The following is a 16,975-nucleotide window of genomic DNA, read 5'->3' as shown; positions in this document are numbered from 1 at the left end:
TTTCTTCCTGCATTCAGTTTAGTTTTCCCCCCACCTATATTCTGCCTGCCATAGGCTAAAGCAGCTTCTTTATTAACCAATGGTAATAAAAACATATTCTTAGCATACAGAGAGGAATCCCACATTATCTCCCCTTTTCTGTCTAAATAAAAAGGAAGGTTTTAACTTTCACATAGTAAAATTACATAAAACAAAAGAGATACGAAGCAAGAATTACAGTTACAATATTCAATCTATTTATATCTGGTAAAATTAAAGGAAATATTCTGTCATCCATATTTTGTCTGTGAGTTTAGAGTTTCATATCTATTTTATCTTTTATCATAACTAAGAAAAACTATAACTATCTGTCTTTAACTCTGCCAAAGACTCCAGAAGGATATATTACCCAAGTTAACAGGAAGTACATTGTAAGCAACTTCCAAAACTCTTGAATTGATGGAGATATTTCGCTGCCTGGACAGTCAACTAAAGTTCTTTTGTAATGTTGGGACACCATTTTCAGCGAATAGGCCCATAGTATCTGGCAGATTTTTCCATGAAGCAGGAAACTTGAAAGATTGTTTTGCCTATATTGGCAGTTTGTCAGTCACTTTCTTCTGTGTCCTGCAGACTCATGAAGCAGAACCCTGAAGGACTGCCTCACCTTCTTTTGACAAGTTTAGCAGTCATTTTTCTGTGAGTCCTGCATGTCCAGTTTATACAGCGAACTGTCAAGCAGTCCAGACAAGGGCAGTTTCTTGCCCAAATGTCTAGCTTTGTCACATTGAATGCAATTTCCATAACAAATTTCTTCAGTGCCCATCAACCTCTCTGAAGTAATTTGTTTTGCCAGAAGCAGACATGTCACACTCCCAAGAAAAGTGTAAGTTTTTCAAACCTTTTAAGTGCCATATTCTGTAGGTCTTTGAAGTACTGAAGATTATCTAGCTGAAATATATTTCTGTATATCTAGAAAACCTAACTAACATGACTACAAATTTGACTAGTATAAATGACTGACTATTAATCTGTAATTTTTAATTATATATTACATTTTTAAAAGATTTATTTATTTATTATATATACAGTATTTTCAGTATTCTGTCTGAATGTATGCCTGCTGGCCAGAAGAGGGCACCAGATCTCATTACAGATGTGGTTGTGGGAAATGAACTCAGGACCTTTGGAAGAGCAGGCAGTGCTCTTAACCACTGAGCCATCTCTCCAGCCCCCTATATATTACATTTTTAAATGAGCTGTATAAACATAATACCTTAAACAGGGGTAGAAATATACATATAACAAAATGACCTTAAATTTGTATCAATAAACCAAAGTCCATGCCAATGTAAAGTATTCATTTTTATATCATATACCAAAAGTTGTTAGTGCTGAAGAAGTTACCTTTTGGGAAGAAAGTAGTGGTGTGTCAGGAATGTATTGGTAAGTTTATATATTTTATTGTATGAATGTCAATATTGTTTCTACCATTCTACAGTGCAGAGACAGACATATTGCATGTATTGCTGGTAAAAAATAAGGTTGCACTATTTGGTGACTTTTCTCTTGGAAGTTTGAAAGCTGCTCATTTATACCATCAGAATAGTCCGTGAAGCCGGGTGGTGGTGGCGCATACCTTCAAGTCCAGCATGTAGGAGGCAGAGGCAGGCAGATCTTTGTGAGTTTGAGGCCAGCCTGGCTACAAGCGCTGGTTCCAGGATAGGCTCCAAAGCTACAGAGAAACCCTGTCTCGGGGAGAAAGAAAGGAAGGAAGAAGGAAGGGGGAAGGAGGAAGGGAGGGAGGGAAGGAAGGAAGGAAGAAGGAAAGAAGGAAGAAGAGTATGTGAAGAGACCGAAAGTGAGACTTTTCTTCTATGTCTTTGTAGGTTACCCCACAGCCTACCCGGCAGCTGCCCCTGCTTACAATCCCAGCCTGTACCCGACCAATAGCCCCAGTTATGCTCCAGGTAAGCAATGGGTGGGAGCAGCAGTGATGAAGAGGTGGGAGTAGGCTTTCATTGGTAAAAGCAAATCCATCAGTTGGTCCTTCTCTTGAGACTGCCCTGGAGTCAGCCAGTTCTGGCTTGATTCTCTTTGGAATCCCCTCTGGAAACGGGCCGAACAACCTTGGGGTGGGAGTGGGAGTAGAACCTCCTTCGTTCTCCTGGGACTTAAGGGTGGTCCTTCTCTCCTATGCTGGACTATATGAGACATGCCACCACCCCTTGAAACTGCTTCATCTCTCTCAAGCAATGTCCAAATTAAATTTTTGTTCAGTCTTGCCTGAGGCTGCCATTGGGAATCATTCTCTTGTTCTCTCCCTCCCTTCCTCTCTCCTTCCTCTCCCTCCCTCCTTCCACTCATTCCCTTTCCTGCTCCTTCCTTCCCTTTCCTTCTGGGGTGTAAATTTGGAATAGAGTGAGAGACTTGCCACCAGAGTAAAGAGCCTTTTTACAGGCTAAGACAATTTACTTGTTTTCCAAAAATAGAAGACATATAACACTACTTGAACAGAGAGATTAAAATGGGTTTGAAATACTGAAGAAGGTGCTAGGTATGATGGCATATACCTGTAATCCCCGTACCTGGAGGCTGAGGCCAGCTTGAGTTCATAGTAAGAGAAACGAGCGAGTGAGAGAGAGAGAGACTAAAGAAAGAAAATATTGAAAAGATTTTTTTTTTCTTGTTTTGGGACCAGGAGTGTTACTGATGTTTTAACCACTAATGTTGCTCCTGAGCTCAGTCAGTGCTCAACACTCATGGTCAGGAAAAGGAATGGGTTCTATGGTTTGAAGTCCTAGGTTTGAATCTTGATTAGTCTTCTCCATAAGTGTACAGCCTTGGATAAGTCACCGTTCCGAAATTCACGTGTAACCATTTACCTGAGGGTTGCAGATGATTTTACATAAATTCTTTAGTCACTCACTAAGCATTTGTTGTATGTCCTCTATTCTGGGGTAGAAAAAGTAAAAGTTGGGGCTGGAGAGATGGCTTGGTGGTTAAGAGCACTGACTACTCTTCTAGTGGACCCAGGTTCAATTCCCAGTACCCACATGGCAGCTCACAACTGTCTGTAAATCCAGTTCCCGAGGATCTGAGACCTTCACACCAATGCACATAAATAAAGTTAAATAAATCATAAAAAATTCTTTAAAAAAAAAGAAAAAGTTATCATCTTTGCCTAAAGGAGCTAGTTAATTTTGGATCACGGCATATTAATAAATGAATTGTGCTACAATACAGAAAGTAATATAAAAAGAACACATATTAGAACAGAGGTAGAACCACAGTCTACCTTGGGGGACTTCACAAAGGAACTAACAGTAGAGACTTGAGACAGAAGTAGGAGGGGCCTTTGGAAGCACACAAGGGAGGAGGACACATTACTGGGAAGAGCATGCTTGTAAAGGCAAGGTGGAGGTATGGAACCTGACTGCTGAGCCTGGAACCAGTAGGACTGAGAAGGAATGGATGAGTCTGAACTACAGACTACAAGGAACAAATTTGGAAAGACATTAAATGTTACATACTTCTTCCTCCAATTTCTTATTCAGTGAATCTTATTCAGTGGAGTTGAAAAGCCCTTAAGAATTCTTTAATTCTGGGCTAGAGAGATGACTCAGTGGTTGGGAGAATTGACTGCTCCTCTAGAGGACCCGAATTCAATTCCCAGTACCCACATGACAGCTCACAACTGTCTGTAACTGACACCCTCACACAGACATTCATTCACACCAATGCACATAAATTAAAAATAAATAAATATTTTTTTTTTAAAAAAAAAGGATTCTTTAATTCAGTCTCTTGTGATTGTAGTCAGGGAGGTGGTGAGACTGGAAAGTAGAGTGCAGTGAAGCAAGAAAGGAGAAGTGATCTATAGCATGAGAGTATGCTTTCCAGAAACTCAGCAACCAAGAAAAGAGAAACAAAGGCACAGTGTAGAAGGGGATGTGCAGGTGAACGGGGCATTTGAGGTGTCAGTGTGAGTAAGTGCACACTCGTGGGAAGGAGCAAGTACTAAACAAGTCACAGATGCAGAATAGCATAGAACTAGTTCTCCTAGCAGCTGGCAAACAGTGTTCAGGTCCCTTCCTTGTTTGGGAAGTTGAGTGACAGGAGGAGGTAGAGTGCCTCAGTGGGGGGAGGGGGGAGCTCAGAGCTAGCACCCATTTGGTTCAGGCTGCAAGCCCTAACAGTGAGCTAATTTCTCACAATATTCTGGTGAGAGATTTTAGAATTATTTAAGGGTCAATTATGCATGTAATTGGCAGGAATAAAATACTGCTGTTAAAGGTGTAGTAGTGCATGCCTTTATCCCAGCATTTGGGAAACAGAAGCAAGTGGATCTCTATGAGTGAGTTCCAGGCCAGCCTAGTCTATATAGTAAGTTCTGGACCCACTAGGGTGATATAATGAGACCCTTAAAAAAAAGGTAAAGAAAGGAGAAGGAGGGAGGGAGGGAGGGAGGGAGGGAGAGAGAGAGAGAGAGAGAGAACTAAAACAACAAAACTCTATGATTAATTCAATGTTTCCTTTGTGTTAGCAATAATTTGAAGCTCTTTATGGATATTAGCTTATTTTATAATACAACATACTGAGTATTTTTTTTCTCACAATTTCCAATTGGGAAAACAAGCTTAAAGAAGTTCTGCAACTAGAATTGCAACCACATTCTGGCATCCTGCCATGGTACCAGAACTCTTAACTACCTGTCGCTGCTGAGGCAGTGGCAGCACTGAGGTATTAGATAGGAACTATCAGCCTGGAGAAGGCAGCAGTGCAGAGAGGAGTTTGAAATTATTTCTGCTTTTTTTTTTTGTGGTGGTGGTGGTTTGTTTGTTTGTTTATTTGTTTGTTTGTTTTTCATGACAGGGTTTCTCTGTAGCTTTGGAGCCTGTCCTGGAACTCGCTCTTGTAGACCAGGCTGGCCTCGAACTCACAGAGATCCTCCTGCCTCTGCCTTCCTAGTGCTGGGATTAAAGGTGTGCACCATCACTGCTGGGCTCTGAGATTGTTAAAAACATGAAGAGCCTAGAAAGCTGCTGGCGTAGGTAGAGTATTACGTTTCAGATAGACAAGTTTAAAAAACAAAACCAAAAAGCCGTTTTTCAACCTGATTAATGCTTTAAAAAGTCAACATATTTTAATCTATGGATTAAGCCAGACCATTTGCTCAGAAACCAAAATACACAATAAAGGATGGCACTGGTGCATTGTGTTAGCGAGCCCCACACCGGCCAGGCAAGAGTGAAAGGCCATCCTTATTGCAAAATCAGGATGGAAGGGAAGGAAAGAAGAGGTATCAGACTGAATTAACTGTTTCAGATGTTTGTGTGACTCTGGGGGGAGACCTGTCCCTTTGAGAGACACACACACTCATGCTCACACACTCATCGCTGGGTCTATTTCATATTTTGTGATGCTGACCTCTACCTTCACAGGTCTGACTATTAGGGGTGAAGCTCTTGCCATAAAGGCTCAAGGTCTGAGGGAAATTTATAGGTGACTCTCAGCTTCTTGCCAGAGCTGGCCATTTGTGATGCAGGGAAGTGCCTCTAAGGAGCAGCCATGAAAGTTTAAATTGCCTTCAGTTACTTCAAGGAGACTAAGAAATTGCTCACAGAGAGCTATTTCTAGCAGCTCTATGCTCCCTTAAGTTCGGGATACAGGGGAAAGCTCATTCTTCCATTGATTCTGAAAGCCCTGTGGGTACCTGGGCTTCTTTCCAAGTGCTTACCAACTTCAGGGACTGTATTTAGATACCTAACTTTGCAGGAGGCAAAAGCTGGCCATGATTTTTTTTAGAATTCAGGGAGCAGAAGGCTTATCATAAAAATGATAATGTGATTTGAAAGTAAAACTAAATAGAAAACTAATGTCAAACTCGTTCATAAGAAGCGTGTTCTCAGCCGGGCGGTGCTGGCCCACGGTTTTTAATCCCAGCACTCGGGGTCAGAGACAGGCGGGTCTCTGTGAGTTTTAGGCCAGCCTGGTCTACAAGAGCGAGTTCCAGGACAGCCAGGACTGTTACACATAGAAACCCTGTCTCAGTAAACAAAAAACAAGCCGGGCGGGTAGTGGCGCAAACCTTTAATCCCAGCACTCAGGAGGCAGAGGCAGGTGAATCTCCGTGAGTTCGAGGCCAACCTGGTCTATAGAGTTCCAGGACAGCTAAGACTGTTACACAGAGAAACTCTGTCTTAAAAGCCAAAATAAAAAAGAAAAGAAAAGAAGGAAGGAAGGAAGGAAAGAAAGAAAGAAAGAAAGAAAGAAAGAAAGAAAGAAAGAAAGAAAGAAAGAAAGAAAGAAAGAAAGGAAGAAAAGAAAAACATGTTCTGTCTGCTGATCGCCGCCATCATGGACACGAGTCGCGTTCAGCCCATCAAGCTCTCTAGGGGAACCAAAGTGCTGGGCAGGACCGGTTCGCAGGGACAGTGCACACAGGTATGTGTAGAATTTATGGATGACACCAGCATCAGAGGTCCTGTTGGAGAGGGAGATGTGCTCACCCTATTGGAGTCAGAAAGGGAGTCTCGGAGGTTGCGCTGACCTTCCTGCTGGGTCCTGAGTATCCACCACTTGGCCCATAATGACCTGCGACTATTAAATAAAACATTTGTATTGTTTTAAAAAAAGAAAAACATGTTCTCATCTCTTGTCTCCCACTGAAGTATGCATATAGTTTTCCCATTCCCATTTTAGATATTACAAACTTGGGGGAAAGTAGAGGAAAATAATCTGTTTCTAAACACCTGTACAAGTTACAAGTGTGCCCTTTTACCTTTGTCTTGTAAGCTAGAGTTTCTTGCCTCCAGTTTAACTCAAAGAATATTAAGTAACTTTCAGAATTAGATTGAAAATGCCATGGATTTGGGGCTAAGATAGCTTAGCAGTTAAGAGTTCTGGCTGCCCTTCCAGAGGTCCTAAGTTCATTTCCCAGCAACCACTTAGTGATGCACACCCTTGTACAATGGGATCTGATGCCCTCCTCTGGCATGCAAGCAAACATGCAGACAGAGCACTTATACCACCCCCCAAAAAATGCCATGGATCTGAGATTCAAATCCATTTGTCTGACCCTATAGCCATATTCCTTCTACAACATAACACTGTCCTAGATGGAATATCTCTGTACTGAACCTAATTCTCTGAGAGGCCTGTGATGGCCATGATTTTTGAAGTGGTCTTAAGATGGACACACAAAGAATAGGAACTTTTCGGTTACTTCTCTGAAAGATCCTGTGGCATCCAGGGAGGTGCTTCTCTGCAACTAATGAACTTTCCTGGATGGCAAGTCTGTCACCCTTTCCAGGGGGAGGTAATTCCCATTTTCTCCATTCATTGCTTCTTATGCAGCCTGGGGGAAACTGCTGTCTTGAAACAAGTCTGTTATATAACTGCAATATGTACAACTTTGCAAAAATTCTTAGTGGTAATTTCAACTAACATTTCTATCCAACAGAGTTTCAGTTCCTGCATTCAGCTTATGGTAGGAGAGCTATTTTTCCTCATCTGTATTATGGCCTATGAATGTGTTATCTTGTAACAATGGTAGATTCCCTTTCCTTTCCTCCCCAAATCCCACCTCCTAGGCTTGGGCTTCCCCAGGGGGCTCAGCAGCAGTTCCTATAGCATGCAGGAACGTGTCTGATGGTGCAAAATCATGGGTTGGAGACACACATGAACCATTCCCATATGGCTGTAATGAAGGATCATGGCACTAAAAGGCATCTTAACCTGACTGCCTGATTCAAACAAATGAATGAAAATTCTAGGGTCTATGTGTGGCTCCTCATTTGGCTTTATGATAGACTCTGAGGAGCCCCTTGATTATGACTATTATAAATAATACAAAATACGGTCAGATGGCCCCAGGATCAGATTTTCCATTTCTGTTAGCAGTCTGACATGTTTGAAGACCTGGTTGACCTTAGATACACTCTGTTGCCTTCATCCTCATTTTCGGAGCATTTTTCTGGTTGATGAAAGGTATGGGCCAAGTGTGAGTTCTCTGGGCAGTGTGGACTCCAGGACCAAGGCACCACGGGAACTTCTGGGCACCTGTGAGGGTCCCAACAGTGTAACTTGACTAGGTCCTTCTTGTAGACAGTAAGGGACCATGGGAGAAACTTGCCACTTTTACCACACTCATGATGTTTTTGTGAAATCTTTGAATGTTTTCCCAACTTTTAATCTTGCTGTAGAAAAGTGAAATTTTTACACATAGTACATCTTTCAGAAGATGAGCTATGACATTTCTTTTCACTACTGCTGTGGGCTGTGTGATCTTGGGCAACTTACTAATGTCCCCAGGCCATAAAGTTTTTCATATCACATGATCTCATGGTTCTTTTAAATTCTAACATACCATCCTCTTGTAATTTTTATTATTTCAATAGTGCTAGGTACAGAACTGTTTCACTTACCACTTATAAGAGGCTGGGGATTTGGGGGGGGGGGTTCTTTGTTTGTTTGCTGCCGAATATATGAATTTAAACAACTCTAAAATGCTAGAGAAGACTGCATGCTTACTCCTCTTTCCAATTAAAGCAGTGATTCTCAACCTGTGGGTCATGAACCTTTTGGGGCTTAAAGACCCTTTCACAGGGGTCACATAACACCAAAGGAAAACACAGATTTATATTTTGATTCCTAACAGTAGCAAAATTACAGTTATGAAGTAGCAACAAGAGTAATTTTATGGTTGGGGGTCACCACAACATAAGGTATTGGAGGATTGTAGCAGTAAGAAGGTTAAGAACCACTGACCTTTACATCGAGTGTGAATGGAGAACTTTACAGAGTATTCTACGCCAGGCCTTACATTATCCCTGTGAAGATAGACAGACCAGTAAAACAAGGCCCCCTATCTAGAAACTCACAGTTTATTGGGAAGACCAAGGCAACCAGGTATAGAGGACCTCTAAGACTCATGGGAACTGAGATAGTCAGTTATGTGGGATGATGTGGTCAGAGAGTGGACAGAGGCAAAGACTTCATAGTAGAATCAAGTCTTTGACTCATGACTGATTACTTAATACCTGTGTGCCAGAAGAACTAGTAGAGTGGACAAACCATAGAGAAACAAAGCTCCTCGGTGGACTCTGGGAATGAGAAGAGTTTGTGCACTGTAGTTTGAATTGGAGAGTGAGATAAAGATTAGAGAGCCAAGAGAGATGTGTCAGTCAGGGAGAAGACAGTGGTCAAGAAGTAGGACCAGCCTATAAAACCTCAAAGCCCACCCCCAGTGACCTACTTCTCCCAAGACTCTGCCACCTAAAGGTTCCACAACCTTCCAAAATAGCACCTCCAACCAGAGACCAAGTGCTTAAACTTATGATCCAGTGTAGAATATTTTAGTTCAAACCACAAGAGAGCATCAGTATTAGATCAGGGGAGTAGTAAATGCAGAGTCGAGTCTGTAGCCTGTAGGCAACAGAGAACCATGAAATGTTTCTAAAACTTTATTAGAGTTTTAGACCAGTATGGCTATTGCTTGGAGATTAGAAGGGACAAGTTAAAACAAACAGAACCAAAGCATTAAGAAGCAGTGGAAGTGGCTGAGGTCAGAGATAATCAGAGTTTGAACTAGAGTTGGCCACAACTGTAGGGATGGAAGCATACAGCTACCATAACTGGAAACCATTAAGACTGATGATCTGTCTGTCAGTCCTGTGAAGCAGCCAGGGAGTGATTAGTACGCCATTTTACAGTACAACAAAACTGGCAATCAAGTGACTTGCCCAAGGTCCCACAGCTAATAAGTGGCAGAGCCCAGACTAGATCTCAGATTTCCTGACTCAGCACATGGTTCAGGATGATGGTCCCTTGCTGCCTCTCTTTGTAAATGTGCTTAACAGATTGTTCTAGTGTCAAAGGGTGTGAGGGTCCCATATCCAAGAAGTGAACAACTCAGCAGCTAGATGTGGGCAGCCTGCTGTGACAGGGGTCATAGCCCTCCACATGGTTTTGGTTTTCCCCTCTCTGTTTCTTTTTACACATTTATAGTAAGTACATAAAGTCTTAAGTGAACAGCTTAATAATGTTTTCATATGTGATACATCTGTACTTAACTATTGCTTAATTCAAAGAATAAAACATTTTTAAGAAGTAGTTCCTTTTCAGCATCCCAAAACAGGTCTGCCTGATGGAGAGCTCTGTCTAGCCATGCTGCTAAAAGCTTCCTACGATTGAGACTGGTTTCATGGAGCAGCTGAGCTCTACATTGCTGCCACCATCAAAAGGATTACTGTAGAGCTGAACAGAGAAACCGAATCATTCAGTTAATGAAGAGGATTAATTGACTGCTAAAAAATCCTTTTCATTCTGTCTTCACATGTATCTGATTATTTAAATTATTGACTATTCTAGCATAAAGAAAAGACACAACTGAGTGTGGTGGAACAGCCTTAACCCCAGACCCAAGGAGGCAGAGGCAGGTGGATCTCTCAGTTCCTGAACAGCCAGGACTAATACACAAAGAAACCCTGTCTCAAAAAAACAAACGAACAAATAAAAAGGAAAGACACAGAAAATTCTGTTTGCTTCCAGTATCTAATAAAACTAGAAGAAACTTCCCCTTTATTTGAAAAATGTAGTTTAGCCTAAGTGATCACTTAGGAAAGGCAATGACACAGTGGCACTTGCTTCTTTCTCAGTTAATCTACAACATTATTTTACTGTGACATGCTGTCTTGTTCACTCCCTGGTTGATGTGTGGCTGAGTTGTATCCCCAGTAAACAGTAAGTACCTTGTGTGCAGTGACGTAACCCAGGCATGTTCCTGTCCACCGTGGCACTCCCCTCAGTGCTGAGTACAGTTAGGCCTCAGTACTCTGTGGCTAATTTTGATGTAACTTCAGTTGTCACACAGTCCTTCAGGCAATTGTCAGACTTCTGACTTATAATGAAAATTATAAGTATGCCCTCACTCAGAAGAAGGAAAAAAAAAAGCCAAAAATAGAATAAATCAGGACTTCTAAATTTTCCAAATTCTTATGACCAAATTTAGACCTCTTGGTCCTTGGTAGAGCCTCACTGAGATCTCAGGGCAGGGAACTGCTCTATTTGACTTCTCAGAGCTACATATTTGGCACAGCAGGAAGTTGTTTGAGGATAGTTGTGGCCTTCCAGCCACATGGAATATCAGTCCCTGAATTTGGAGACATTGTGATAAGATTTTGACACTAATTGGGTCCTTCCACCTTCTGGAGAAAAACACTGAAGATGTTTATTTAAAGCAGATTCCCTCCTCCTGCAGGGGCTACACAACTGTGTCTGGCTGTCTAGTAAGGACTCTGGGCTCTACATGGAATTGTGTTGTCTCCATTTTTTCTCTTGCCAGATTCTCCTTTTAGTGTCACTCTTCTGCCCATGATTTCCTTCTCATTCCTCAGCATTTGCTATATATATTGTGGGCCATTAATGCAAGCAGAGTCAGCCTATGCAGCTACGTTCTGATTCTAGTTCAGAAAAAAAAAAAAAAAAAACACAGCAGAATCCACAACCTTCTCTAGCCATTATAATTCTGTGATAGAAAGAATAGAGATGTTAGTTGGAAACCAGGCTGCAAAGGCATTGCAGAATCTCTCCAGAGGTAGCAGATCCTGTAGGAATCAGTGTGACCAGCAGACTTTCTTATCATGGTTCCCTGTCTTTCCTTAACCCTTTATTAAAATATTTCAAGTTTATCTGATTGTTGCCAGTCCAGCCCTGCTTTTAAGATAGAAATTTAGATAAAAAAGTGTCTCCTCTGGTATTTAAAAGAATAGTTTTCTTTTTTTCCTTTCCTTTTCTTTTTCTTTCTTTCCTTCCTTCCTTCCTTCCTTCCTTCCTTCCTTCCTTCCTTCCTTCCTTCCTTCCTTTTTTAAGGCATTTATCTCCTATTTCCTCTCTTTCCTTTCCCTCAGGATACCATGACGGTAAGTTTTTTAAGACATTCCCCACATCTAGAACACTTAATGAAATTTCTTAAGTTGAGCTTTGAGCTTTTCTGGGAAGTCTCTACAGATTTCAAACTAATTTCTATAATATACCTACCCCAATTTTGACACTTTCATAATGGCCAAAGGTTCATCTCTAACTCAGTTGGAGCATCCAGTAGCACCGATTAGGAGATTTTCAGACATGCACAAGGTGTATCTATCTGGCCCTGGCTAATATCCAGCAGGAGTTGGCAAGGAGTGCCCCTTTGTATAGCTAATAGTGCCGCCAGAGCCCAGGCCTTTTAGGCTGCCATGGTCACAGCTCATAACAGGTCTTTTAGAGGAGATGCTATTCCTGCAAGGCTCATGTAAAATGGTAGTTACTGGTTAGTTTCTCTTTGGAAGCAACTCACTTTTTGTTGTTGTTGTTTGGTCTTGGTTTTTTTTAAGACAGTTTCACTACGTAGCACAGGCTGACCTCGAACTCACAGAGATCCGTCTGCCTCTGCCTCCCAAGTACTGGAATTAAAGGAATGTGCCACCATACCTGGTGCAACTCACAACTTATTAACCATACCTCCAGATGAGATTTCAGACCAGAGGGAACTTTTTCAAGACTCAGTTAATTTGGCCCAGTACACTGTTAAAGAATTCCAAGTGTCTTCATGTTAATGAGGAAGTAGTAGAGGAATATACCACAGTTTAGATCAGGTGAGGTGAAAGATTCATGGGCATCTTCGTGGTTTTTGTTATAGATAGAAAAGTCCTGATTCTCATTTTTTAAATGTAGGCTTCCTTGGAAGTCATTTGGAAGCTCACTTCAGCACTTCTTCCAACCCACTATCTCATCTCAAAAAGGCTGAATCATTCTGTGTGTCTGAGCAGGCTCCTTGAGTTATGTTTCTGTCTAGCACAAGACCCTTGCTTTTGTGTCTGTAATTGGTGGTGCCCACTTCATACTTCTGCCTAATGCCATTCTTGTGTCTCCCTTAAGCTACTCTGCTGATGAAACAGGCCTGGCCACAGAACTCATCTTCCTGTGGCACTGAAGGCACCTTCCACCTCCCAGTGGACACCGGGACCGAGAACCGAACTTACCAAGCATCCTCTGCTGCTTTCAGTAAATACAGTCTGTCTCTTCCTCTTCCTGTTCCCCTTGGTCGGGACTGATTTGTTCATTAGGAAGAAAGGAAAGGATTTGGGGGAGGGGGGGTTGAGACAGGGTTTCTCTGTAACTTTGGAACCTGTCCTGGAACTTGCTCTTGTAGACCAGGCTGGCCTTGAACTCACAGAGATCTGCCTGCCTCTGCTTCCCAAGTGCTGGGATTAAAGGCATGTGCCACCACCACTCGGCCAGGAAAGGGAATTTTTAAAGTGACATTTTTAGTATAAACACTGTTTTAAGAGGTTCTTCTAGTCATGCAAAAAAAAAAATCGGCCTTTGTCATTCAAGAATGATGATCATCTGTGATCATGCCTTTGGGATATCCACAGCAGTGAGGGAGGGGCGTGCCTGGGCCAAGAAGTTGGATTTGTGAAAGACAATGACTTCATTTTAGGGGGAAGGATCAAGGAACAAATGAAGGCTTTGTGTGTCTCTTCCTACCCTCAGGATTTCTGACCTTAGCACTATTGGCATCTGGGACAGATGAGTTTTTTTCCTATGCATGGTAGGATGTTTAGCAGTGACTGTAACTTCTCTCTGTTAGATACCAGTAGCAAAGTATCATTGTCACTACCAAAAATGTCTTCAGATAGGGCTCAGTGATCCTCTGGAGAAGAAAACTGTCCTCTGTATAAGAAACACTGCCCTAGTTCATGCACACTTTGGGAACATGGTATGACATGGACAGACACCTGTAGCCAGATTGGTCATGTTCAGCCTGAGGCTCACTCAGTGATGTTGTCACCTTTACAGCTGATTGGTAACACAAATGACTCCAGTAAGGACCATCATTTAAAAATTGCTGAGTGGAAGAACTTGTGCCTGTGGCAACTGTTGGGCATTGGAATGACTGACTTTGAATGTAATGAGCGCTGGTTTCTGAATTTATGCCAGCAGGAACTGGACAAACCCTTAGCAAAATGTTATAAAAAAGTAACTTACTAGATAGGCTATGAAAATTCATTGAATTTGTTTTCTTTTCTTTTAACTATCCAATGTCATTGCTTCTCAGCCTTTTTGCTGAGATCAAGTGTAAAATATCCAGTGTTGGAGCTGGAGACATAGCTCAGCAGTTAAGAGCACTGACTGCTCTTCCAGAGGACCCAAGTTCAATTCCCAACACCCACATGGCAGCTTACCAGCATCTGCAACTCCAGTTCAGGTAACACAGTGCCCTCTTCTGACCTCTTTGTGTTTTAGGCACAAATATGAGGCCCATACATGCACATAGTTAAATTCATATGCATAAAATAAGAACAAATCTTTTAAAATAAATTAAATATCCAATATCAAGCCTGACATGGTAATACATGCCTATAATCCTACCACTCAGGAGGCAGAGGCAGATAGATCTCTCTGTAAGATAAAAGCTAGCCTGGTCTACATAGTGATTTTTTAGGCTAGCCAAGGTTACATGGTGAGCCCTTTTCTTTAAAAACCACCAACAATAAAACCAATGTTATTTTCTCCTCATTGTCACTGTCCTTACATGTCAGCATCTACTAACCCAGCATGGTGTGCCTTTTGTAGATTCTGCTTTCAAAATCAGCCCCTTGTTCAATCAAGATTATAGTCTATAAAGTTTGGGTGGACTTTTATCCCGCTTTGAAATTTCCAAAGGTTCAAGAAGGCAGTATAACCAATGCTGTATAATTAATATGCCAGCACAGCTGGAAAAAGATAGCTTTCAAACTAGAATTCTATTCCTGACTCTTTGTGAGGCTGGCTTTACTCTTTCAAAAGACAAATGAGGTATCATGGTAGCCTAGCACTCAGGAGGCTGAAGCAAGAGGATCACAAGTTCAAGGCCATTCTAGGCCACATAGCAACCTTTAGGTCAATATGAGGTCCATAGTGAGAGTTGGTCTCAAAAGAATAATGAGAGGAATGGCAGCTATAGGGAGTTTTTCCAGGTTCCTTAAGTAGAATTGAATGAACATATTTAAAGTTATATAATGTAAGTTGATATGTGTGTAGTCCATAAATGTGGATGTAGGTGAATAAAGGCACAGTTACTACAGTGCAGCAGAAAGAGGCCTGGTGTGGAAGATAGAGGACTGTAGTCTTGATTCTATGTAACTGGATAATTCATGGCTCTGCTTTGGTCATTAGTCTCTAAAACTGAAAACCTTGGACTAGGTTACCTTTAAAGTCCTTGCTAGCTATTGGACTCCTGATTCCCTCGCTTTAGAGCTATGTACCTATTGTCTTCTCACAAAGTCCTCTCTCTCTAGCTGCCCTCATCAGTAAGCTAGCTTTCAAGGCTTTGCTCATATCTCTAGGAATAAGGTCCTCATTCCTTCCAGAGGTAGCCTTTCCTACAGTGAGGAAGTGTCAGAATGCCTTACCTTCAGTGCTAAAATCTAAAAGTCCCACAGAAATATACAGTAGTTACATCCTGCTCTCCCCTCTTGGACAGGCTGTCAAGTTTCTAGGTAGGACCAAGATGTATCACTCTTTTTCAAGCAAGTATTATATAAATGGATAAAACGTTTTAGATGGATTTGGGATTGTCTGACTCACTCATGCAGGCTCACAAAAGTTCCTCCAAGCATTCAGATTTTGTTGTTTTTTAGTACCACAGTACACTCAGGACACTTTGACAAATTCACACCAATTTAACCAGTAGTTGATAACACGTGTTCATAATTAGGTATCCCTCCTACTTACTCGGTGCTTTAGGGTTTAACCACCAACAAGAAAACTTAGAGGTTAAGACAAGATTCAGACATACTGTGTTATTCTATCCAGATTCTGTCCTGATATATAAAACTGATGATCAATAAAGCAATAGTGTAAAAGGTATCCTTGATGTGAACATCAATGTCTTCATTGTAGTGGGGCTCTACAACTGAAAAGGATTTTTGACAGTGAAGCAGGGTTGAAGAGAGGGCTACAGAGGCTTCATCTTGCTAATGCACACAGTCTCTTTATGTGCTCCCATTTGATATAGCCTACAACTATAGCTAGGAACCTGAAACAAACAGCAGGCAGGCATCATAAACAAAACCTCTTTATAAGGCAGAGTTGGCACTTCTAGTGATAGAATGCCTTTGTCTCATGACACAGCCTTTAGTGAAATGGGGATACAAAGCCAGTACAGCAGATGTCCAATATTGTACTGTAGAGACATTTAACTCATAAACAGCTTTGCCCAAGGCAACATTAACTCTGACCTCTGCTCTATGACTGTAGATATGATGTGCAATTTTGAAAAAAATTACTTTCTAAGTTACAGGTTCTTCCTCAAAATAGGTCTCAAATGCCTTTAAGGTATAGCATCCCAAAGTTCCCATTCTGTGACCTTCAGATTTAGCATTCATTTCAAACTAGCCCTTCAGTTGGGTCTAAATTTATTTGAGTAAAAATCCATGAGATATTTTTGCAACAAATCCAACAGCTTCTTTTACTTAGTAGATGCACAAAGTAGTAAACCCTAACTTTTATGATATCTAAGCCCAGGATATTAGCCCTAGATTTTCAGTGTTCCCCAGGAGTATGGACAGGGTGAAGATGATGTCCTCATAGACATCCTACTGAAATAATACAAATACTAACATTTGATGAATGTTAACATCAAAATGCCCTCTGAAATGATCTAGTCCAACTGAAGATATTCCCAATATAGGAAGCTGACTTGAAAGGATTTCAGGAAAAAAGGCCTGAGCTTGGGTGGTTTCTGCAACCTTAGGAAGCTCCTCCTGCCCCTGATGATGCCCTTGAGTCGCATCATGGTTACAGCTTCTGTGTGCAGTCTCTGTTAGCATCTCTCATCTCTGATCATGTTAGAGATCTCTAAGATCTACTCCAGCAGTTCCAGAGTTCTGCCTCCATCCCAAACATCTAGAGATGCAAAGCAGGCTATAACCAGCCTTTCTTTGGCTGCCATGGCTATTTAGATACT

The 16,975-nt window shown here is 41.5% G+C and overlaps 1 protein-coding gene and 1 pseudogene across 12 annotated transcripts in view; both read left to right on the top strand.

Moving 5' to 3' along the window:
- Fam168a (family with sequence similarity 168 member A) overlaps positions 1 to 16,975 on the top strand; it is a 108,531-nt gene that overhangs the window by 78,403 nt on the left and 13,153 nt on the right. For 9 of the 12 annotated variants that reach the window (XM_048429594.3, XM_085692793.2, XM_048429592.3 and 6 more), the window contains 3 exons: positions 1,869 to 1,949; positions 7,445 to 7,471; positions 12,901 to 13,026. In XM_048429594.3, the coding sequence (XP_048285551.1) occupies positions 1,869 to 1,949; positions 7,445 to 7,471; positions 12,901 to 13,026 (234 nt within the window). The remainder of the gene's footprint in view (positions 1 to 1,868; positions 1,950 to 7,444; positions 7,472 to 12,900; positions 13,027 to 16,975) is intronic. The other 3 variants (XM_048429593.3, XM_048429601.3, XM_048429606.3) reach the window with 2 other exon arrangements.
- Positions 4,497 to 7,435, top strand: LOC125397299 (small ribosomal subunit protein eS28 pseudogene; annotated as a pseudogene).

Source organism: Myodes glareolus, chromosome 7 (assembly GCF_982192425.1).
Source record: "Myodes glareolus chromosome 7, mMyoGla1.1, whole genome shotgun sequence".
NCBI classification, from domain to species: domain Eukaryota; kingdom Metazoa; phylum Chordata; class Mammalia; order Rodentia; family Cricetidae; genus Myodes; species Myodes glareolus.
Note: the sequence above shows the minus strand (reverse complement) of the source record. Positions and strands in the feature narration are given on the sequence as shown.